Source organism: Globicephala melas, chromosome 5 (genome assembly GCF_963455315.2).
Source record: "Globicephala melas chromosome 5, mGloMel1.2, whole genome shotgun sequence".
NCBI lineage: Eukaryota > Metazoa > Chordata > Mammalia > Artiodactyla > Delphinidae > Globicephala > Globicephala melas.
In genome coordinates, this window is record NC_083318.1 from 93,089,586 (window position 1) to 93,116,218 (window position 26,633).

The window sequence follows — 26,633 nt, forward strand, 5'->3', positions numbered from 1 at the left end:
TTAACCACTGTGCCACCAGAGAAATCCCCGTAGATATTTTAATCTTTATTTTTCCATAGTAATACTAAATAAATATTTGTTAAATGAATTAATTATGGTGTTATGAAAGAAATCACAGATCTGTAATCATAGCAGCTTACCAATTACTAGGTGCTGAAACAATACTTTTTAAAGACTGTAGGAATCAAAGTTCTGGAATGATTGAAATTCATTACGTCGAACTTTTTACTTAAAGGATTTTTCAGGTTTGCCGTGCTTTGACTGCTTTCCTGCTTTTTCTTAACTAACGTGCCTTCTAACTGTGTGAGTTGTATTATTGCTTGCGTAGTGCCTAGCTTTTCATACTTAGTTAAGAGTAATTTTGGACTGGTATTAAGATGTTCTTTAGAAACAAAATAGTAAATATTTGTGTTTGTATCATATGATAGTCAATAATTCTATAAAGTTTGGAATATTTTAAGTCTAGAATTTCATTCACATTAAACCTTTCCTGTTTTAGAGTCAAATACTTTTTTTTTTTTTTTTTTTGCGGTATGCGGGCCTCTCACTGTTGTGGCTTCTCCCGTTGCGGAGCACAGGCTCAGGACGCGCAGGCTCAGCGGCCATGGCTCACGGGCCCGGCCGCTCCGCGGCATGTGGAATCTTCCCGGACCGGGGCACGAACCCGTGTCCTCTGCATCGGCAGGCGGACTCTCAACCACTGCGCCACCAGGGAAGCCCTCAAATACTTTTTAATTTGATTTCTCTTTTTTACTTTAGTAGAGAAAGGCACTGATTTCTGATGATTGAAGCCTCCTTAGCCTTGGCATACTTTGCTAGGTCCAAATAAACACTAATTATAGTAAAAATCCTACCCATTCTTTTGAGTGCTCAGACGTGCTTAATTTCCCATCTACCTTCCAACTAATATCTTTTTTTAAAAGCGAGTTTCTTGGCAGATTCCAAGAAAAGTGTCAACTACATTTGGTGATAAATCGCGGAGAGGGGGGGGTTCTCTTCTCAAATTGTGTCCCAAGGCATGAAAGTTGCAAAAGTCCAGAAAAGATATGCAGAATTACTCTACTGTTCAGGCATCTCTTTTTCGATCAGACTTTGGTCAGCTGGCTTAAAAAGCAAAAGAGCTAACAGTATGGACACAGCTGTAGTTTCTTTTAATAAAAATAGTTATTAAGGAATGTGCACTTAAATTTAGACATAGTTTTGGTTTAGTCAAGCGCATTAGATACCACGTTACTATAAATGTGTAGCCTGAAACTCCTGTATCTGGATTCCTGTTTCATATTCTACATTAATAACCAGGTCAGTATAGTAACTGGTATGTGTTTTCCCTCTTAGCTCTCTTATAATAACAGTGTCAGAGAAAGCCTTAATAATGATTTGTGCTTTGATCACTTCTATACCCAATCAAAGATGTCTCTTATATTCTTTTTAAGTAGTGTCTATTGAAAACTACATGGCTTTTTTTTTTTTTTTTGGATAAATTTATTTATTTTTGGCTGCGTTGAGCCTTCGTTGCTGCGTGTGGACTTTCTCTAGCTGCAATGAGCGGGGGCTATTCTTCATTGCGCTATGCGGGCTTCTCTTTGCGGTGGCTTCTCTTGTCGCAGAGCACGGGCTCTAGGCGTGCGAGCTCAGTAGTTGTGGCTCCCGGGCTCTAGGCGCACGGGCTCAGTAGTTGTGGCTCACGGTCTAAGCGCAGGCTCAGTAGTTGTGGCGCACAGGCCTAGTTGCTCCGTGGCATGTGGGATCTTCCTGGACCAGGGCTGGAACCCGTGTCCCCTGCATTGGCAGGTGGATTCTTAACCACTGCACCACCAGGGAAGTCCCTGCGTGGCTCTTTTGAAGGTTTATTATGTATAGATTATTTGTATCATTTAAAATTTGCATACCAAACCATGTCCCAAAGAAAGTGAGTAGATGTACTTGAAAGGGTTCTGTTACTAAAGAAGTGTGTACTGAGTGATGGTCAAAAACAAAACAAAAAACCTGATACTTATACAAGGTTTATTAAACAGGCACTGTGTTATGTTTTCAAATATTTTCAAGATGGAGATATAAAGTAAGTTGTGTTTGCCAAATCTAATTGATGATATACATTTTTTCCTCCAGGAAACCTTGTAGGTCTAGTGTTCTGAGGAACACATGTTGGTTACTATTGTCCTAAATGATATATCTTTTTAAAGGAATGCTGCATTTTAGAAGTTCTTCATTATCATCAGTTTTATGGAGTTCATGAAGTGTTGCCCATTTGGCTGCCTAAAAGACAAAGTAATTCCTGATGCTTTATGGTTTGAGAAGTAATTGTAATCACTTCTGAATTATCTTTTAGGAGAGAATGTAAGAATTTCTTATATAAATTTGTTTTTCTTTTTATACATTTATCTCTTATTATGTATACTGTTCTGTCTGTTTTTTGTGTTGTAGATATCATAGAAAAGACATGCTTATATTTTTATACCTCAGGCAGAAATGCCATAAACATTCTTTGTATAAAAAGTTAGTCACCTTTAATTTGAAAACTTTGGTAGTGTTAGACTTTGAGATGCTAGCATTTGTTATTTGGTAGAGAAGTTTCATTATGATGCCTTGCTTAAAAGGGTGTGCTTTTGGAAAACATAGTTCATTTCTGAGAGAAAGCATGGAGAATAAATGCAGTATATTATGTCAGCTGACTTATTGGTAATTGTAATGGAAATAGATTGTGTTAGGTTTATGGATTTATCTGCAGAGAGACTGTGTTTGACTGTAATGTTCCTACTTTTTTTTTTTTTTTTAGATTGTAATAATTTAGGTCATCTGAAGATAAGTCTGGCTTTTGCTTTTTTTTCTTTTTGGAAAATCTTAGTAGTAGAGTTTGAGTTAAACCAAATTTCTAGCTCTTTTTTGTATTGGAAACCAGTAATTTTTTTATTCCATTAAAACAATATAAATGAATTGACTGTTGATTAGCATGAATTATTTTAGTCCTATAGTTATGGTTGGGGAAGTTCTCTCCAAAAAAGTTATAACTATGTTTTAAGCGTCATGAAGGCAAAGTTATATCAAATAAGTTGGTATTAGGTGCTTGATAAATATTTGTTGAATAAATGATTGAATGGTTGAATTCAATTTTTTTAAATTGACATTCCTTTCATTTTTGCATGTCAGTTAAATAGTTACTGAATAGTAAAAAAATATGGATTTCTATTAGGAATTGTGAGAAAATATTGCAAACTACATTATGTCAGTGTCTTTTAAATGTGGCTCACCAACCTAGTTTTATGCCATCTTCTTTTTTACCCCTTTTACTTCTCAGAGGTTTTTTAGTTTCACATTCCTCATCTCAGGTTTTTCTTTCCTAGTCACTCCTATTCCCATTGCTTCTTTTTTGGCCTCCTTTGTGTATTACTGAATAAAAATAAATGACACTATTAGTAAGCAAAACAAACAAACATTAAATTTGGATTATAAGGTTATAATTCTGATTATGCCCAATTTATCAGTTATTAATGGAATTTTTTGTTCTTTTCATATTTTTCTTAATAAGTGGAATTGTGAACCTCACATGGCAATTACTGAAAACAAGAGTCCTGACACATAGTCACCTGCATGAGGTTATACATATTAGTTTACTAATTAGCTTTTTATTTTATTACACAAAATGGCAAACAATACTAGTAAGGTTTACGTCGTCTTTGACTACCATCTCCAATTTCACTTCTCTTTCCTGAAATAACCACTATTCTTAGTTTGGTATAAATCTTTCCAGACCTTTATGAATAATCATACAGTATAGAATTATATATTTGTATGAGCATATTTATCTCTCTTTTTCACAAATGATACACTGTTTATGGTGTTTTACAGCTTATCTTTTTCATTGATGGATATGTCTTAGAGATCTTTGCATGTTAAAACATACAGCTACTTTATTAGAAATTATTTAAAATATCAGATTTTTAGTTGCTTTTCTTAATTACACTTATATCCTCTTCTAATAGACTATAAAAGCATCTTGATAACAGGATCCATATCTAATTCATCATTGTATTTATCTCTGATTAACTCTAATACCTAGTTAGCATAGTATGAATTAGTTGAAATACTGCTGTCTCTTACGTTTTTCCTTCTTATCACCCCTTTCTGATCCTTTTAAATAAGATTAACTCTGGGTTAAATTTTACTCATACATATTTTTTCTCTTTAGAACTGTTTTTTGTTAATATGTAGTATTCTGTTGTTTAATGCAAGAATCACAAACTCAAATCCCAACAGTGTCAGTTGGGTAACATCATTGTTCAGTGAAGCGGGTCGGGTTAGAGAAGAGATCAGAGGTCTGGGATGAAACTGGAGCCTGCATGTCCTGCCTTGAGAGTGTAGCTAGTGCTCAGCTTCAGCCAGTTGTTGCAGAGAGCCAATTTAATGGCTTTGAATCCCGTCGCACCACATACTAGTTCTGTGAACTTGGACAAGTCACTTACCCACTGTGCCTCTGTTTCCTTATCTCTAAAATGTGGATAGTAATAGTGCCTATCAATAGGATTTTGGTGAAGATTAAATAAATTTAAAAGTATAAAGAATTTTAGAACATAGCTGGCACATAGTAAGTGCTATACATGCCATATTTTAACAGTTATGTAATGCACTTTAGCATTTAAACATCTCTGAAGTCAGGTTGCATCTTGTAATTATAATTGGCGGTATTTCTCTTTTCTTGGCAATACATTTAAAAAATGGTAGATCTTATAATCATTGGCTTCTCAAATTGTATGAAATACAGTGTTAGTTACCATTAGCTAACAGGCTGATGTTTTTCAAGAAAAGGTAGAGGGCTTCCTTGGTGGCGCAGTGGTTGAGAGTCCGTCTGCCGATGCAGGGGACATGGGTTTGTGCCTCCGTCCGGGAGGATCCCACATGCCGCGGAGCGGCTGGGCCTGCGCATCCGGAGCCTGTGCTCCGCAACAGGAGAGGCCACAACAGTGAGAGGCCCACGTATAGCAAAAAAAAAAAAGAGAAAAAGAAAAGGTAGAAATCTGGAGTTTTATATGAAATCTTTTGATTTTGAAATGTTGGCTTTTAAAATTATTTTAAACACTGTATAGGCCAAATAGATTTTTTCAGAGGTTTATAGCAAATAACTACATTATTACTAAGTAGGTAAAATTGAGTATTTTAACATATTCAAAGTTTTGAGTATTAAGTAGCCTTAGAATTTATCTAGTTTATTCCTCCATCTTGTAGATAACAAAACTGACTTATAAAGCTTGAATTTAAGATACAGTCAATCCTTGTTATTCACTGATTCTATATTTGTGAATTCACCTACACGCTAAAAATTGTAACCTCACAATTAATACACGCAACACTTTCACACTGATTTGTGGACAGATGCAGAGTAGCAAAAAATCAGAGTCACTGATGTGTGCATTCCCAACTGAGGTCAAACAAAAAGATATTCTGCCTTCTTGTTTCAACTCTTATACTGTAAACAAGTGTCCTTTTCACAGTCTGTTTAGTGTCATGTGTTTTGCATTTCTGTGCTTTTTAAAAATTTTTGCTATTAAAACTGGCCCCAAATGTAGTGCTGAACTGTTGTCTAGTGTTCCGAAGTATTGCATAAGAAAGCTGTGATGTGCCTTGTGGAGAAAATATGTGTGTTAGATAAGCTTACTAAGGCATGAGTAATAGCGCTGGTAGCTGTGAGTTCAGTGTTACTGAATCAAGGGTGTATATTGAATAAGATGTCTTTAAACAGAAGCACACGTTAAACAAGGTTATGTATTGGATCCATTGATGAAAATGTTACCAGGGACTCACAGGAACCTAGCACTGTATTTCCTTTAGGCACAGCAGTTCAGTGTCTGCTAATTCAGTGTTCATGGTGACTATAGAGCATAACTATTATGAATAACAAGAACCAACAGTGTTCAGAAAGTAGATGAACAGTGAGTCAATCAGGTGGTATGTTAGAGCAGGTAATAGAATCAAAGCAAAGTCTAACATATTCTGGAAATTTCTTTAAATGTTTGTGTTATTGAAACAGTAGTTGAAAACATGCTTATTATAAATAATTCAAATCAGTATATAGTCTAAAGTTGCCCCTTTCTTCCTCTTTTCACGATCTTATTTCCCATTACCAGGAGTAATCTCTAATGATGTTTGTTATACATCCTTCCAGAGTGTTTTCTTTGCATTTACCAATGTTTGTTACACAAATGAGTTTCTTTATGAGTGAAATAGTTATATTCATAGCTATTTGATTTTTTAAAATTTTAACAGTAGGTATTAGAATTTTTCTATTTACTAATCAATGAACATAGTTTTTTTTTTAGAGAGTTTTTAAAAATGTAAGTTTCTTTGTTTCAAACAAATAGACAGAAGTATCTTTTCCTGTTGTTACCAGTATTCTATTCTGTAACCTTACATATCCTGACTGTACAGTTGACCTTTGAACAACACCAACGCTCTGCACAGTAGAAAATCCTCCTGTAATTTAATTTATAGTTGACTCTGTGTATCCACAGTTCCTCCATATCCTCATATCCTCGGATTCAACCAACCAAGGATCACATAGTACTGCAGTATTTGCTACTGAAAAGAAAGTATAAGTGGACCTGCGCAGTTCATAACTGTTGCTCAAGGGTCATAACTGTTGCTCAAGGGTCATAACTGTTGTTCAAGGGTCAACTGTATTTATATCTCTGTTGATTCAGGCAGAAAATCTGGGAAGGTTACTTGTTTGAAGTCTACAGAATGGTCATCTGAAATGTGGCACCTTGGTAGTATGCTGTGATAATGAGTACTTTGGTAAAAGGCGTAGGGACAAATATTTCTGATTTTTTACTAAAGTAGACTGGATTAATTTTTTCTGTATTACAACTCATTCTTTTGATCAATAATGGCAGCAAAATGTTAACTGAAAAGGAGCAGGATGGCATTGAAATCTGGGGGATTTAAACTTGTACTTCCTTTCTAACGCTCCCGTCATGTAGGTAAGGGTGTTGAGGACTAGGGCAAGAGTCTGTAACCTCAAAAAAATAGTAAATTTATAAATTTTGCTTTAAACTACTAAGTGGCCTCCTTGGTCCGATTCTGAGAGAGTGAGTGAGTTGCTAGCAACAAAAATCTCTCATCTCAGGATCCCATGTGGGACACTGAATAAACATATCCTTCAGCTCTAAAATACTGTCCTTTTTCCTTCTGATGGTAACATCCTCATTCACTCTGCTTCCCTACTTTTCCACTTGCTTCATTTTTGATACCAATTACCCACACGTCCGACTATATCCAAATCATTGCTTAACTTGGGACCTTCTGACCAGCTATGCTGTCCAAAGTACTACTTTCCACCCAGTCTCTGTCTTATTTCCCTAATCATTTCCCTCAGTGCACTTATTATTTTCTGTATTTATCTTGTTTTTAATTTATTCTGTTGTCTCCTTGCTATTATAATTTCATTTGAGTAGGTACCTTCTGTAGTGATTCACTGCTGTTTCCCCAAAATAGAATTTTTGCAGGGCCCAGCAAGATATTAAGCACTTTAATAGTGTTTCTCAAACTGACTGTGGTGAAGAACCAGTTGGATTGTTTTTTCCCCCCCAATTTCCAATTCATCACAGACCAATACTTTTGTAAAATATAATAAAAATGAATTTATAGGAAAATGAAATGACAATACACACACACATACTCATGGACATACAATATACAAGCTCAATTTTTTCTTTTTTATTAAACAACCACAAAGGTATCCAGTTGTTATAGAAGTTTCTAATGCTTAGTCCCAGTTGCTTTCTTTTTTCTTTTCTTTTTTTAAAAAATTATTCATTAATTTATTTTTGGCTGCGTTGGGTCTTTGTTGCTGCGCATGGGCTTTCTCTAGTTGCAACCAGTGGGGGCTACTCTGTTGCCGTGCACGGGCTTCTCATTGCGGTGTCTTCTCTTGTTGCGGAACACGGGCTCTAGACACTTGGCCTTCAGTAGGTGTGGCATGTGGGCTCTAGAGCGCAGGCTCAGTAGTTGTGGCACACGGGCTTAGTTGCTCCATGGCATGTGGGATCTTCTCAGACCAGGGCTCGAACCCGTGTCCCCTGCATTGGCAGGCGGATTCTTAACCACTGTTCCACCAGGGAAGTCCTCTTTTTTCTTTTCTATTGAAGTATAATTGACTTATAATATTATAATAGTTCCAGGTGTACAACATAGTGGTTTGGTATTTTTGTACATTACAAAATGATCACCGCTGTAAGTCTACTTACTATCTGTCACCATGCAAAGTTATTGCAATATTATTGACTATATTCCCTATGCTGTACATTACATCTGTATGACTTATTTTATAACTGAAAGTTTGTACCTCTTAATCTCCCTCACGTATTTTACTCATCCCTCACCCCCCTGCTTAGTCCAATTTCTGAACTTACCTTGTCACAAACCACTGCTCTCTGGTTGCACTGACCATGGCCCCGATGAGGGCAGCAGCACTCCAACATTTGTTGAATGAATGAATGAATGAATCACCAACTTCAAGATTATGGCATGGAATTCTTCAGACGCTATTACTCCTTTGACTTTACCAAAACCAGAATATTCTGAGATATAGAAAAGTGATTGTGGATTCATATCAAACTTCAGCTAGCTTATTCAGTGATGCTTTTTGATTCTCTGATTCTTTTTTTTAAAAGACAAAAGAGACATTTGAATACATGCTTAAGGAAAAGCTGTAGAAGTGTATAAAATGAAAAGTGTAAGTGCTCCATGAATGGGCATTTAAGGTCCTTCTGTTTTGTTTCTTTTTCTATTACAGTGCTGCAGTGGTTGTTCTTGTAATTATGACTGTACATGTGCATATATTGCCTTAGGAGAAATTTCTAGAAGTTGAATTCCAAACAGCAGCTGTTTCAGACATTTTATTCTTTATTCTCAAGCCTCTTAAATTCATTTCTTTCAAATATTCTTTTGTCTTATCTATCTCTTCAGCCCTTCCCCATTGCCACCACCCTAATGCCCTTTTTTTTTACCTTATTTCTTGTCTGTTATAATGAGCTGACATATTTTTTCTGTAATCTCTTTCTGCTCCAGTTTCTCCTTATTATCTCAGCCAGATTAATTCTTTAAAAGTGAGTATATTAATTTCTGAAGTACTTATATATAGTGCTGACTTTTTCATAAATACTTGGTAGCTTCTGATTATAGCTTTCCCAGAGTAAAGCTCCAACTCCCTTAGAACAAGGGACTACCCTGGCTGGACAGTTAAGTCCAAGGCTTATGAGGGTCCTTACTGGTCTGTAGTGAAAGTGGAAGCTATTCACAGGAACTACATTACAGTGTTCCCCTATTTACAAAAAAGAAAAAAAATCTTGCAGTCCCTGTAGTTTGCAACAGGTGCTCAGGCTCCCATTTCTCTGCATAAGAGGCAATGTAGGATACTAGAAAGTGTGTGGGCTTTGAAATGAGACATCTGTAGCTCAGTTAGAATCTGCACTGTACCACCAAACTGGCAGGGTATTTTGGGGTGCATTGCTTTATCCCTGAACCTTAGTTTCCTGTCCTGTAAAACGAGTTTATTAGTTTAGGTATTGGATCAGCTGCTATAACAGAGGTCTAACCAAGATAAAAGTTTGTGTCTTTGTCCAATAAAAGTCCAATTAGAAGGCAATCCCTAGGATAGGTTAGTTATGTTCCTCAGGGTGGTCCAGAGGCCCAGGTGCTGCTCTTTATCTTGTTCTGCCATCCGCTAGGATGGTGCCCTTGTTTGAATTGTTGAAGGTGCTTTATTACCTGCAGGTTCAAGTTCCAGGCTGAGGGAAGAAGAAAGAGGAATGAAGAACAAATAGCTTCCTTTTAAGGACATGACTTGGAAGGTACAAAGAACTCATTGGCCAGAGTGTAGTCACTTTCTATGCCCAGGTGTAAGGAAAGCTCAGAAAGTAGTGTAGGTGGACAACCTTTGTGCCCAGCTAAAGCACAGAGGGTTCTAATAACTAAAAGAATGGTTAATGAAGCACAATCATACTGCATTGTGTTGGTTTTTTAAGTCAGGAATAAATGGAATAATGGTCTTTGAAATCTTCAGTTTCTGAAGAAAAATTAAGTGTACTTGTGCTACAAAATTTTTTCTTGGTAAATGTCAACTGAAAAATATAGACCTGTGTTTGGCCTGAAACATGGCTGTCTTTGTAAGGTTTGGAACATATGTAATATTTTCCTTTCATTTGGTTTCCATTGTCTGTAAAAGGTTGCAACATAGCACTTTATTATGGAGAGATCACTTATTCAGAAACTTCAACTGTATGGAATATTATCAGGAGGTAATATGGCTTTCGCATAGCAAAAGTAGAAGTTGCGAAGTCCATATACTCAATCTTGATTTCAAGCCTGAGTAATTTGGGGTTTTAGACATATTACTATCTAGCCTAATTATCAGATTTCTCACTCAGTAGCAGATTAAAATCTGCAAAATTTGAACTGTCTGTTAGAAACGTATATGATGGAAATGACAGCCAAAAGCCTGATAGGATAGAAAATTAATACAAAGGAGTCATAGAAGTTTGGTAATAATAAAGTTTGTTAAACATTTATTGAGCATTTATAGGTGCCAGGTACTCTGCAAAAACTTTTTTTTTTTTTTTTGCAGTATGTGTGCCTCTCACTGTTGTGGCCTCTCTCGTTGCGGAGAACAGGCTCCGGACGCGCAGGCTCAACGGCCATGGCTCACGGGCCTAGCCGCTCCGTGGCATGTGGGATCTTCCCAGACGGGGAAGTATCTGAAATAGCTTAATTATGGTTCTGGATAAATAAGTTGTTCTTATATTCATTTTTTACTCTTATTGGTTTGCAGTATGGTAATTGCCTTAAGTCACTAGAGAGAAAGTTCCGATTAAAATCCCCAATCGAGTGTGTCAATTATATCTCAATAAAACTGTAAGAAAAAAAAAGAAAAATAAATAAATAATATAATAAAATCCCCAATCAGGAAGAATATGTACTTGCCACTAAAACCCAAGTTTAATAGATAAAAAGCATGTTTATAGTATTTTTTTTGGCCGCATCACGTGGCTTGCAGGATCTCAGTTCCCTGACCAGGGACTGAACCCAGACCACGTCAGTGAAAGCCCAGAATCCCAACCACTAGGCCACCAGGGAACTCTCAGCATGTTTATAGTCTTAAAAATAGTCTTGATACATATTTACCCAAACTCAGGAATGAATGGATTTTATTTCTATAATTGTAAATACTACACTTTAAAATAGTGATTAATTTTTAAGTTCCATTTTGCAACCTTCTAAAAAACACTAGTGATTTGCTTATTAATCAGAGTTAATTGAAGCAGAAACATATAATTTGAAGTCATTAGAAATCTGTTTTTAGCTAACAGTTTAATCTTATATAATCCTTTTTCCCCCCCACATTATTTTAGATTGATCATCATTCCCAGAAATAAGAAGCATTTAAAATTATTGTAGGGAATTCCCTGGTGGTCCTGTGGTTAGGACTCAGCACTTTCACTGCCAGGGGCCCAGGTTCAATCCCTGGTCGGGGATCTAAGATCCCGCAAGCCACATGGCGTGGCCAAAAAAATAATAATAATAAAATAAAATTAATTTAAAAGGAAAGCTTTCATATTTTAGAAATTTCATTTGGTATATTATTTTAATAGAACAAGTATATATAGTATGTGCATAATATAAAAATTGTTCATAGATATATAAAATTTATAAACTCAAATTAGACCAATTTTCTTATTTGGACTATAAAATGCTATTTTCTACATTAAAATATGTATACACAATTATAAAATAAGAAATCATTTTCTATGCCTGGCATTCCTTCCTTATATTGTCTGGTGAACTACTCATCCTTTAATTCTTGATTCAAGAGTGTCATCCTCAATATACCATTCTTAAACAGTATCTGTCTTAGTTTATCTGGGCTGCTGTAACAAAAATACAATAGGTTTGTTGGTTTAAGAAACAAACACATTTCTCTTAGTTCTGGAGGCTGGGAAGTCCAAAATCAAGGTGCTGGCAGATTCTTTGTCTAGTGAGGGCCTGCTTCCTGGTTCATATACTGCCATCTTCTCCAGTGTCTTCATGTGGTAGAAGGCATGAAGGAGCTCTTTGGGGTCTCTTATATAAGGGCACTAATCCCATTCACGAGGGCTCCACCCTCCCTCCCTAATCACCTTCCAAAGGCCCCTACCTCCTAATACCATCACACTGGGGGTTAGGATTTCAACACATGCATTTTGCAGGGAAGGAAACATAGCAGTTTCACTTTCAGATAGAATTCACTACTTTTTCTTTTGTGCACCTGCTTTATAAGCATATACTTATATAACTTTAATTTGTTAGTGTAGTTTATTTACACAACTGTCTTCCTGTCTAAGCTCTTTGTGGCCAGAGACCATATCTTATTTTGGTTAGCACAAGAACAAATACATACATGCTCAGTGTGTATTTATTGACTGAGTAATGACTGTGCATTCTAGTCTAAAAAAAAATGGACTTTATAGGTAGTAGGGAGCCATTGAGGATATTTTTATTATGTTAGTTTATTTTTATCAGTTAAGAGCAGATTTCATATTATTTTGATCAGCAGAGTAAAGATAGCATCTTTTAAAGATGAGTTCAGTCAGTCATGAAAATATCCTAGAAATTCCAATAAAACATAAACCAGTTCACTTTATTCCATTATTACTCTTTTCTGCTTATAAAGGTAATACTTGTTCATTATCAAAATTCAAACATCAGAAATAATGTAGAAAATGAACATTTCCAGCAACCCACTGAAAGACAGTATGGTACATAGTCTTAATTTTTTCTATACATGTTCACGTAGTATTTTTTTTCCTTTGAAAAATTATTTATTTCTATGTTCCTAACTTTCACTCTAGCAGTAGAATCACATTAATAATTCTTTTTTAAATTTTTTATTAGAGTATAGTTGATTTAAAATGTTGCATTAGTTTCTGCTGTACAGCAGAGTTAATCAGTTATACATATACGTATATCCACTCTTTTTAGATTCTTTTCCCATATAGGTCATTACAGAGCATTTGAGAAGAGTTCCCTGTGCTATACAGTAGGTCCTTGTTATTTATTTTATATATAGTAGTGTGTATATGTCAATCCCAATCTCCCAATTTTTCCCTCTCCCATCTTTCCCGCCCCCTGGTAACCATAAGTTTGTTTTCTACATCTGCGACTTTATTTCTGTTTTGTAAACAATTTCATTTGTATCATTTTTTTAAATTGCACATATAAGCAATATCATATGATATTTGTCTTTCTCTGTCTGACTTACTTCACTCAGTATGACAATCTCTAGGTCCATCCATGTTGCTGCAAATGACATTATTTCATTCTTTTTTATGGCTGAATAATCTTCCCCTCTCTCTCTCTCTCTCTCCCTCTCTCTCTCTCTCTCTCTCTCTCTCTATATATATATATATACCACATCTTCTTTATCCATTCCTCTGTTGATGGACATTTAGGTTGCTTCCATGTCTTGGCTATTGTAAATAGTGCTGTAGTGAACACTGGGGTGCATGTATCTTTTCAAATTATGGTTTTCTCTGGATATATGCCCAGGAGTGGGATTGCTGAGTCATATGGTAGCTCTATTTTTAGTTTTTGTTTGTTTGTTTGTTTGTTTTCTGTATGTGGGCCTCTCACTGTTGTGGCCTCTCCCGTTGTGGAGCACAGGCTCTGGACGCGCAGGCTCAGCGGCCATGGCTCACAGGCCCAGCCGCCCCGCGGCATGTGGGATCTTCCCGGACCGGGGCACGAACCTGTGTCCTCTGCATCGGCAGGCAGACTCTCAACCACTGCGCCACCAGGGAAGCCCTATTTTTAGTTTTTTAAGGAACTTCCATACTGTACTCCATAATGGTTGGACCAATTTACATTCCCACCAACAGTGTAGGAGGTTTCCCTTTTCTCCACACTCTCTCCAGCATTTATTGTTTGTAGATTTTTTGATGATGGCCATTCTGACTGGTGTCAGGTGATACCTCATTGTAGTTTTGATTTGCATTTCTCTAGTAATTAGTGATATTGCAGCTTTTCATGTGCTTTTTGGGCATCTCGATGTCTTCTTTGGAGAAACGTCTGTTTAGATCTTCTGCCTATTTTGTGATTTGGGATTGTTTTGTTTTGTTTGCCATTGAGCTGTATGAGCTGTTTGTATATTTTAAAGATTAATTTCTTGTCAGTTGCTCTGTTTGTAAATATTTTCTCCCATTCTGTAGGTTGTCTTTTCATTCTGTTTATGGTTTCCTTTGCTGTGCAGAAGCGTTTAAGTTTAATTAGTTTATTTTCATATTTTCATTGTTTATTTTTATTTTCATTGCTCTAGGAGGTGGATCAAAAAAGATCTTCCTGCAATTTATGTCAGACAGTGTCTGCCTATGTTTTCCTCTAAGAATTTTATAGTATTCACATAGTTTATTAATGGTATAGTTTTAAACCAAAATGAGCTCATGTTAAATATACTATTAACTGTTTTCTTTTTTCACTTAATGTATCTTGGACATCTTTTCATGTCAGTGCATATGGATCTGCTTTACTCATTTGATTAATTGCATAGTGTATGTGTACTATATGTTAGTTAACTGTTTTCTGATTGGTGGATGAACCTTTAGATTCCATCCGCCCTTTCTTTTTTTCCCCAATAAACAGCATAAATTTATTGCTCACAGTTCTGGAGTCTGGAAGTCTGAGATCAGGGTGCCAGCATGGTTTGGTAAGGGACCTCATCAGTGTTACAGACTTCTTATTTATTATATCCTTATGTGATGGAAGCTAGATTTATTTTTTAGCTCTTAAAAATAATGCTACAAAGAACATTCTAGTATATAACATTGTGTATTTGTGGGCATTTTGTTTTCTTTGTTTTTGGCTGCGTTGGGTCTTCGTTCCTGCGTGCAGACTTTCTCTAGTTGCAGCAAGTGGGGGCCACTCTTCGTTGCGGTGCGCGGACTTCTCATTGCAGTGGCTTCTCGTTGCAGGGCATAGGCTCTAGGTGCACAGGCTTCAGTAGTTGTGGTGCATGGGCTCAGTAGTTGTGGCTCACGGGGTTAGTTGTTCTGGGCATGTGGACCTTCATGGACCAGGGCTTGAACCATGTCCCCTGCATTGGCAGGCAGCTTCTTAACCACTGCACCACCAGGGAAGCCCCCTGTGGGCATGTTTTTAAAGGATAAGTTCCTAGAAATAAGAACGCCTGGTGGAAAGGGTATGAACATTTTAAGTTGTAATAGTTTTTGCCAAATTGACACGTTTTTAGGTTACTTTCCATCTGATGGAATATAAGCCAGTTCATTAATCTGTGTCTTTCTCTATCCTGTATAGTTGTTTTTAAAATCATTTTATTGAAGATATAGAAAAGTACACGTGTCATATACATAAACCTCATAACCTGAACACACCTATGTATCCAGCACCCAGATCAAGGAACAGGACATTACCAGCACCCTAGAAGTCCCTTTTGTGCTTCCACTCACTGCCCACCCCCATGAACAACCACCATCCTGACTTCTGATAGCTTAGATTAGTTTTGCTTGGTTTTCTGAGTTATAAAAATGGAATAATATAGTATTAATATATGGTAGTATTAGTTTAATTTTTGTGAGACTGATAGATGAAAAATAACATCATTGCTATTTTAACTTATATTGAAGATTTATCTTCATGATGCCGAAATTATTATCTTTGTGTATATCTTAAAGCATTTTAAAAAAATTAACAAGGCTCGGGACTTCCCTGGCGGTCCAGTGGTTAAGACTCCATGCTTCCAATGCAGGGGGCGTGGGTTTGATCCCTGGACCAGGAAATGAGATCCCACAATGCCACACAGTGCAGCCCCCCCACCACAAAAAAATTAACAAGGCTTAAATGTTAGCATGTTAGAACACAAAATAAAAGATTGAAAGTGAAAACAAAGCAAACCCCCAAACTCTAGGATTATGATCATCTCCCTTCAATATTCCTAAAGCTAAGTGTCTCCCCCAGATTAAATAGCCACCTTCAACAGATAATGATTAAAGAGCTTTTAGACATGGAAGTTCGTATTCTGACACAAGTCTGTCTGTACACCAACTAAAGATGGGGCTGATACTAAAATTCAAGCATTACAGGGTACTGGGATGAAGTACTCTAAGCAAGATGGGAATCTCAGATTTAGAACCAGTGCTTGAGGTTTAGGGCTAGGAAAAAGCAGGAAATCCCTTCCTATTTTTTAGGTACCTCTAAACTACCTAACAAAAAAAATTATCAGAAGATGTACAAGACCTGAGAAGCAAGAAAAACTACAATCCTGCAGCCTGTGGAACAAAAACCACGTTCACAGAAAGATAGACAAGATGAAAAGTCAGAGGGCTATCTACCAAATGAAGGAACAAGATAAAATCCCAGTAAAACAACTAAATGAAGTGGAGATAGGCAACCTTCCAGAAAAAGAATTCAGAATAATGATAGTGAAGATGATCCAGGACCTCGGAAAAAGAATGGAGGCAAAGATCAAGAAGATGCAAGAAATGTTTAACAAAGACCTAGAAGAATTAAAGAACGAACTCCTAGAAGAATTAAAGAACAAACAAACAGAGATGAATATTACAATAACTGAAATGAAAAATACACTAGAAGGAATCAGTAGCAGAATAACTGAGGCAGAAGAACGGATAAGTGACCTGGAAGACAGAATGGTGGAATTCACTGCTGCGTGACAGAATAAAGAAAAAAGAATGAAAAGAAATGGAGACAGCCTAAGAGACCTCTGGGACAACATTAAACACAACAACATTCACATTATAGGGGCCCCAGAAGGAGAAAAGAGAGAGAAAGGACCTGAGAAAATATTTGAAGAGATTATATGTGAAAACTTCCCTAACATGGGAAAGGAAATAGTCACCCAAGTCCAAGAAACGCAGAGAGTCCCATACAGGATAAACCCAGGGAGAAACACACCGAGACACATAGTAATCAAATTGGCAAAAATTAAAGACAAAGAAAAATTATTGAAAGCAGCAAGGCAAAAATGACAACATACAAGGGAACTCCCATAAAGTTAACAGCTGATTTCTCAGCAAAAACTCTACAAGGCAAAAGGGAGTGGCATGATATTCTTTTGTTGTTGTTGTTGTTGTCTGCGGGCCTCTCACTGTTGTGGCCTCTCCCATTGCAGAGCACAGGCTCTGGACGCGCAGGCTGAGCGGCCATGGCTCACGGGCCCAGCTGCTCCGCGGCATGCGGGATCTTCCCGGACCAGGGTACGAACCTGTGTCCCCTGCATCGGCAGGTGGACTCTCAACCACTGCGCCACCAGGGAAGCCCAGCATGATATTCTTAAAGTGATGAAAGGGAAGCACCTACAACCAAGATTACTCTACCCGGCAAGGATCTCATTCAGATTTGATGGAGAAATCAAAATCTTTACAGACAAGCAAAAGCTAAGGTAATTCAGCACCACCAAACCAGCTCTACAACAAATGCTAAAGGAACTTCTCTAAGTGGGAAACACAAGAGAAGAAAAGGTCCTACAAAACCGAACACAAAACAATTAAGAAAATGGTCATAGGAACATATATATCGATGATTACCTTAAACGAGAGAGGGTTAATTGTTCCAAACAAAAGACAAAGACTGGCTGAATGGATACAAAAACAAGACCCATCTATGTGCTGTCTACAAGAGACCCACTTCAGACCTAGGGACACATACAGACTGAAAGTGAGGGGATGGAAAAAGATATTCCATGCCAATGGAAATCAAAAGAAAGCTGGAGTAGCAATACTAATATTAGATAAAATAGACTTTAAAATAAAGAATGTTACAAGAGACAAGGAAGGACGCTACATACTGATCAAGGGAACAATCCAAGAAGATATAACAATTATAAATATATATGCACCCAACATAGGAGCACGTCAACACCTAAGGCAACTGCTAACAGCTCTAAAAGAGGAAATCAACAGTAACACTGTAATAGTGGGGACTTTAACACCTCACTTACACTAATGGACAGATCATCCAAAATGAAAACAAATAAGGAAACAGAAGCTTTGAATGACATAATAGACGAGATAGATTTAATGAATATTTATAGGACATTCCATCCAAAAACAGCAGATTACACTTTCTTCTCAAGGGCGCACGGAACATTCTTCAGGATAGATCACATCTTGGGTCAAAAATCAAGCCTCAGTAAATTTAAGAAAACTGAAATCATATCAGGCATCTTTTCTGACCACAACGCTATGAAATTAGAAACGAATTACAGGGAAAAAAATGTAAATAACACAAACACATGGAGGCTAAACAATATGTTACTAAATAACCAAGAGATCACTGAAGAAATCAAAGAGGAAATGAAAAAATACCTAGAGACAAATGACAATGAAAACATGACAATCCAAAACCAATGGGATTCAGCAAAAGCAGTTCTAAGAGGGAAGTTTATAGCTATACAAGCCTACCTTAAGAAACAAGAAAAATCTCAAATAAACCATCTAACCTTACACCTAAAGGAACTAGAGAAAGAAGAGCAAAGAAAACCCAAAGTTACCAGAAGGAAAGAAATCATCAAGATCAGAGCAGAAATAAATGAAATAGAAACAAAGAAAACAGTAGCAAAGATCAATAAAACTAAAAGCTGGTTCTTTGAGAAGATAAACAAAATTGATAAACCATTAGCCAGACTCATCAAGAAAAAGAGAGGACTCAAATCAAGAAAATTAGAATTGAAAAAGGAGAAGTTACAACAGACCGCAGAAATACAAAGCATCCTAAGAGACTACTACAAGCAACTCTATGCCAATAAAATGCACAACCTGGAAGAAATGGACAAATTCTTAGAATGGTATAACCTTCCAAGACTGAACCAGGAAGAAACAGAAAATATGAACAGAACAATCACAAGTAATGAAATTGAAACTGTGATTAAAAATCTTCCAAGAAACAAAAGTCCAGGACCAGATGGCTTCAGAGGTGAATTCTATCAAACATGTAGAGAAGAGCTAACACCCATCCTTCTCAAACTCTTCCAAAAGATTGGAGATGAAGGAACACTCCCAAACTCATTCTATGAGGCCACCACCACCCTGATACCAAAACCAGGCAAAGATACTACAAAAAAAGAAAATTAGGTACCAATATCACTGGTGAATATAGATGCAAAAATCCTCAACAAAATACTAGCAAACAGAATCCAACAACAGGTTAAAAGGATCATACACCATGATCAAGTGGGATTTATCCCGGGGATGCAAAGATTCTTCAGTATGCGCAAATCAATCAATGTGATACACCATATTAATAGATTGAAGAATAAAAACCATATGATCATCTCAATAGATGCAGAGAAAGCTTTCAACAAAATTCAAAACCAATTTTTCATAAAAACTCTACAGAAAGTGGGCACAGAGGGAACACACCTCAACATAATAAAGGCCATATACGGCAGACACACAGCAAACATCATTCTCAGTGGTGAAATTTTTTTTTTTTTTTTTTTTTTTTTTGGCGGTACGCAGGCCTCTCACTGTTGTGGCCTCTCCCGTTGCAGAGCACAGGCTCAGGACGCGCACGCTCAGCGGCCATGGCTCACGGGCCCAGCCACTCTGCGGCATCTGGGATCTTCCTGTACCGGGGCACGAACCCGTGTCCCCTGCATCAGCAGGCGGACTCTCAACCACTGCGCCACCAGGGAAACCCTCACTGGTGAAAATCGGAAAGCATTTCCTCTAACATCAGGATCAAGACAAGGATGTCCCCTCTCACCACTATTATTCAACTTAGTTTGAAGTCTTAGCCACGGCAATCAGAGAAGAAAAAGAAATAAAAGGAATACAAACTGGGAAAAAAGTAAAACTGTCACTGTTTGCAGATGACATGATACTATACATAGAGAATCCTAAAAATGCCACCAGAAAACTACTAGAGCTAATCAGTGAATTTGGTAAATTTGCAGGATACAAAATTAGTGCACAGAAGTTTCTTGCATTCCTATACACTAATGATGAAAAATCTGAAAGAGACATTAGGAAACACTCCCATTTACCACTGCAACAAAAAGAATAAAATACCTAGGAATAAACCTACCTAGGGAGACAAAAGACCTGTATGCAGAAAACTGTAAGACACTGATGAAAGAAATTAAAGATGATACCAACAGATCAAGAGATATACCATATTCTTGGATTGGAAGAATCAATATTGTGAAAATGACTATACTACCCAAAGCAATCTACAGATTCAATGCAATCCCTATCAAATTACCAATGGCATTTTTTAGGGAACTAGAACAAAAAATCTTAAGATTTGTATGGAGACACAAAAGACTCCGAATTGCCAAAGCAGTCTTGAGGGAAAAAAACGGAGCTGGAGGAATCAGACTCCCTGACTTCAGACTATACTACAAAGCTACAGTAATCGACAATATGGTACTGGCACAAAAACAGAAATATAGATAAATGGAACAGGATAGGAAGCCCAGAGATAAACGCATGCACCTATGGTCAACTAATCTATGACAAAGGAGGCAAGGATATACAATGGAGAAAAGACAGCCTCTTCAATAAGTGGTTCTGGGAAAACTGGACAGCTACATTTAAAAGAATGAAATTAGAACACTCCCTAACACCATACACAAAAATAAACTCAAAATGGATTCGGGACCTAAGTGTAAGACTGGACACTATAAAACTCTTAGAGGAAAACATAGGAAGAACAGTCTTTGACATAAATCACAGCAAGATCTTTTTTGATCCACCTCCTAGCGTAATGGAAATAAAAACAAAAATAAACAAATGAGACCTAATGAAACTTCAAAGCTTTTGCACAGCAAAGGAAACTGTAAACAAGACAAAAAGACAACCCTCAGAATGGGAGAAAATATTTGCAAACGAATCAACGGACAAAGGATTAATCTCCAAAATATATAAACAGCTCATGCACCTCAATATTAAAGAAACAAACAACCGTATCCAAAAATGGGCAGAAGACCTAAATAGACCTTCTCCAAAGAAGACATACCGATGGCCAAGAAGCACATGAAAAGTTGCTCAACATCACTAATTACTAGAGAAATGCAAATCAAAACTACAATGACGTATCACCTCACACCAGTTAGAATGGGCATCATCAGAAAATCTGTAAACAACAAATGCTGAAGAGGGTGTGGAGGAAAGGGAACCCTCTTGCACTGTTGGTGGGAATGTAAATTGATACAGCCACTATGGAGAACAGTATGGTGGTTCCTTAAAAAACTAAAAATAAAATTACCATGTGATCCAGCAATCCCACTACTGGGCATAACTCAGAGAACCATAATTCAAAAAGACACATGCACCCCAATGTTCACTGTAGCACTATTTACAATAGCCAGGTCATGGAAGCAACCTAAATGCCCGTTCACAGATGAATGGATAAAGAAGTTGTGGTGCATATATACAGTGGAATATTACTCAGCCATAAAAAGGAACGAAATTGGGTCATTTGTTGAGACGTGGATGGATCTAGAGACTGTCATACAGAGTGAAGTAAGTCAGAAAGAGAAAAACAAATATCGTCTATTAACGCATGTATGTGGAACCTAGAAAAATGGTACAGATGAACCGGTTTGCAGGGCAGATGTTGAGACACAGGTGTGGAGAACAAACGTATGGATACCAAGGGGGGGAAAGCCGCGGGGGGGGGATGGTGATGGTGATGGTGGTGTGCTGAATTGGGCGATTGGGATTGACATGTATACACTGATGTGTATAAAATTGATGAGTAATAAGAACCTGCTGTATAAAAAAATAAAATTAAAAAATTAAAAACAAATGATGTACAAGACCCAAGTAGAAGAAATTATACTCATACTCAGGAAAACTCTTTTTGGCTTGAGAAATTCTTTTAAGCTGAGAGTTCTGAGATTTATCTCTTCTCAGGAGATATTTATGTAGTTTTTTTCATGGTAAAAAAAAAATTGTAGTAGAAAAACTATCAACCAGTTATTTAATAAAGCGAAAACTTTATTATTTTCATTTTGGAAAGTCAATATAATTACTATGAAGTAAATACAATTTAAGGTAGGAATAATTTCAAAATGTGAGTAGGTAGAATGAATTAAATCAAAACGTAAAGCTAAGCTGGGTTGACATACTGCATTTGCAGTATGAAGAAATTCAAATCAGCATAGTAAAGACTTCTAGAAATCCTGCAGTGCAGAAACATATTTAATTTTTTTTTAAATAAATTTATTTATTTATTTTTGGCTGCGATGGGTCTTCGTCAGTGCGTGCTGGCTTGCGGGGGCTACTCTTCGCTGCAGTGCGCGGGCTTCTCATTGCAGTGGCTTCTCTTGTGGCGGAGCATGGGCTCTAGGTGCGCGGGCTTCAGTAGTTGTGGCACATGGGCTTAGCTGCTCTGCGGCATGTGGGATCTTCCCGGACCAGGGCTCGAACCTTCGTCCCCTGCATTGGCAGGTGGATTCTTAACCACTGCGCCACCAGGGAAGCCCAACATATTTAATTTTGTATAACCTTGTGTTTCCTACTGGTTCTGTGATCATAGGAAGTCTGTTGATATCTTCTGGGACACTGGAAGTCTATAGAACATAATTTGGAAAACACTATATGTATTTAAGCCATTAATTTCAATACATAGGATGCAAAAGTTTGTGCTATGCCAAACTCATATTTATAGAATCTTACTAAGAACTGTCATTAAGGAATAAATAATAATAAAATAGTAACAAACTGTTAGAGCTGTAAAGCACCTGAGTATAGTGGTTTTAAAAACCGTTCTTTATCAGATGTTTTCCAAGTATTTTCATCTATTCTGTGGCTTGTCTTTTCATTCTCTTAACACTGTCTCTTGAAGAACAGGAGTGATGAAGTCCAAACTACCATGTTTTTCTTTTATCAATTATACTCTTAGTATGTGTCTGAGAAAACTTTGCCTACTTTAAAGTCACGAGGATTTTCTCTAGTGCTTTCTTCTAGAAGGTTTTATAGTTTTTAGTTTCCAAATTCTTTTTTAATGCAATTTTACATACACATACAGTTTGGTACTTTTACTACAGTGGACTCACAATTTACATATAGTTTTACCATTTGCTCTTTTTTCCCCACTATTTATTAAATCACAGTATTTTCATGTCAGTACAGTTAATTTTTTTGAGTAGCTGCATAGTATTTAACTGAAGAATGTACCACAATTTATTTAGTTTTTCTTCTCTTGATGGACAGTTGTTTCCAATTTTTTCCTATTGTAAATAATGCTCCAAGGTTTATTTTAAAGTTCAGTTCAAGTTTTAATTCCTGCAAATTTATTAAAAGCTTGGAACATTTCACCCTTCTAAATTTTGAGGCACACTTTAAATTTTTGATAAACAGTTCTGACTTTTCTCGTTCAAATATATAGTGGAAACGTTAGGGTGAAGTTATGATGGAAACAATCGTTATTTTAATTTTTTTTTGTTAACTTCCCATCATATACCGTAACCCTAATGGATTATGCAACCCTCTTGGTTCAAACAGCTGTAATAGATATGTTTAGAAAGCTCTGGTTCTACTAATTTCTCCTAATTCCTCAATTTATATGACTTACTTTATTTGACTTCTCTTACACCACTTCCATTTTTCAAGTCTCTGTGAAAAATCTGTTTGATCTCTGTAACAAGATTATACTACTACCTAGTTATTTTGATTTGTGAAAAGACTATTTCCATGACATCCCATTTATTGATTTTTTTCCAAATGTATAAATTTGGGGGGAAATTTCATGTTTCCTTTTTGTTCTTTTTATTCTATTAATGCTATTTCATTTTTCCCTGACAGATTCAAAAGCTTTGTGATAGAGTAGCTTCATCTACTTTACTGGATGATCGAAGAAATGCTGTGCGTGCTCTCAAATCATTATCTAAGGTCTGTAACACTTTATCAGTTATTAGGTTTATTAAGTTGGATATTAGTTACTTAAATAACATTTTTCTTTTGTGCAGAAATATCGCTTGGAAGTGGGTATTCAAGCTATGGAACATCTTATCCATGTTTTACAAACAGATCGGTATGTCTCTACTTAATGATTTTTCTCCCTAATTTTTTTTGAAATTTTAATTAATTTGTTTTACAGTCACTATTCCAGAAATGATTGACATGTTAAGGCTATTAAGTTTTTACTTTCAGTTGTCATTTCAGTAAACAGTTATTGGATACTAGGTGCAAACCACTGTGCTAATTAAGCATTAGGACAGACATAATCTCAACCTTCAGGGGTTGAAAGTTTTCCATTATATAAAAATATAATGAAATTACTGCTAATTAAAGGCTTAAAATTTGGAGTTTGAATTGACCAAATGAATGTGTTGATTTTCATTCAGATATACTATAATGTACTGTTCTATAATATAATATGAATATTATGGTATATCAATTATCCAGACTTTGTTTTTGGGGGGAGAGAAATAAACTGTACTAATAGAATGATGTCTTAAGGGAAAAATCACTCAGCGTAATTTTTGCTCTTTCAATTTCTCTTTAAGAGAGTATCTGCCTCTTTGGTTTTAATTAACAACTATACATGAATAACTTTCAAATCTTACCCCTAGTTAATAAATATATCCTAAAGCTTTAGCTGTTCAACAGACTTCTCTACCATATCAAGAGCTCTCAGAGGTATCTTAAATTATAAATGTTCAAAAGTTAATTTGTCTCTAGTTGTCCTACTCCTATTCCACACATCCCCCCTACCCACCCAATCCACTTCAACTGCCTTTTGACCCAAGTTCATCCCAGTTAGCACCTTTCCATTAAAACAGGAAACTGGAGGATTTGTGCTGAACTTATCCCTCTCCTTTACGCATTATGCCCATCCAGACAAAAAAGAAGCTGGAATCCGTGAATTTTCTTGATTTCCATTGTTGGTCTTAGTTCTGGCTCTCAATATTAATCACTTAAGCCATTTACATAGCCGCTGTATTAGTTATCTATTGCTGCATAACATATTACCTCAAAACTTACTGGCTCAAAATAACAAATATTAATGTCACAGTTTCTGTGGATCAGGAATTCAGAAGTGGCTTAGCTAGGTGGTCTGGCTCAGGGTCTCTCATGAGGTTGCATGCAGGATGTCAGCCAGGAGTACAGTTATCTGAAGGCCTGACTGGGGCTGGAGTATCTGATTCCAAGATGGCTCACTAACACTGCTGTTGGCAAGAGGCCTCAGTACCTCACCTTGTTGCTCTCTCTGTAGGGCTGCTTGAGCATCCTCATGATATGGGAACTGGCTTCTCCCAGAGCAGGTGATCCTAGAGAGAGAACAAAGCCACAATGCCTTGTAGGACTTAGTCTCAGAAGTCACATATCATCAATCCCATCACATTTTATTAGAAGCAAGTAAATAAAGACAGCCTACACTTAAAAAGAGGAGAATTAGGGTCCACCTTTTGAAAGGAGCTGTATCAAAGAGGGTTTTTTGACATATTTTAAAACCACCACGGGCTTCCCTGGTGGCACAGTGGTTAAGAATCCGCCTGCCAATGCAGGGGACACGGGTTCAAGCCCTGGTCTGGGAAGATCCCACACGCCGCGGAGCAGCTGGGCCCGTGAGCCACAACTACTGAGCCTGCGCGTCTGGTGCCTGTGCTCCGCAACAAGAGAGGCCACGATAGTGAGAGGCCCGTGCACCGCGATGAAGAGTGGCCCCCGCTCCCAGCGTCTAGAGCAATCCCTTGCACAGAAACGAAGACCCAACACAGCCAAAAATAAATAAATAAATAAATTTAAAAAAGAAAAAAAACACCACCACCTCAAACTGTATTCTTTGCCTCTGATCTCTTTGTCCTTCCATTCATTTCAAGAATTTCATTTCATTTACATTTCTGTCTGAAATGTAAATCTTCTATCACTCACCTATTTAATGTATTTCACAGCTCCGTGCAGTGTGAAGTCCAAGTTCCTCAAAGCAAAGCATATAAGCTTTTTAAAGATCAAGATGCTGCTTGTCTAACCTCATAACCCCTTTTTAAATTATATTTCAGCAATGCCCAGCTGCTTGTTCATACCAATTAGAACCTTTTCTATCCTCCTCAGTGTGACCCACATTGGCTACCTTTCATATCCAACTAATTCTAATGTGTTTGAATAAATCCACTGGATATGTCGGGACTCTCTGTTTTATTAACACCAGAGTGGGCAACTGCAGTAGGCAGAGTAATGGTTCCCCCAAAGATATTTATATGCTATCAGCACAACCTATGAATGTTACCTTAGATGGCAAAGGGACTTTGAAGATATGATTAGGTTATGGATTTTGAGATAGGGGAGATTATGTTGGGTTATCCAAGTGGGCCCAGTATAATCCTGAGGCTTCTTAAAACTAGAAGAGGAATGCAGAAGAGGAGGTCAGAATGAGGTGATATGAGAAGATCTCAACCTGTCTTTGCTGGCTTTAAAGATGAAAGGAGGCCTCTAGAACTGGAAAAGGCAAGGAAATGGATTCTCCCCTTAAAGCCATCAGAAAGGAAGGCAGCCCTGGTGAGACCTTGATTTTAGTCCAGTGAGACCCATTTCAGACCTCTGACTTCCAGAACAGTAAGGTACTATATTTGTATTATATAAGCCACTGAGTTTGTGGTAATTTATTACAGCATCAGTAGAAAACTAATA

At 37.0% G+C, this 26,633-nt stretch overlaps 1 protein-coding gene across 1 annotated transcript in view; it reads left to right on the plus strand.

Moving 5' to 3' along the window:
* USO1 (USO1 vesicle transport factor) overlaps window positions 1–26,633 on the plus strand; it is a 94,969-nt gene that overhangs the window by 3,605 nt on the left and 64,731 nt on the right. The window contains exons 2-3 of the mRNA XM_030877894.3: window positions 23,805–23,891; window positions 23,969–24,033. Of these exons, the coding sequence (XP_030733754.1) occupies window positions 23,805–23,891; window positions 23,969–24,033 (152 nt within the window). The remainder of the gene's footprint in view (window positions 1–23,804; window positions 23,892–23,968; window positions 24,034–26,633) is intronic.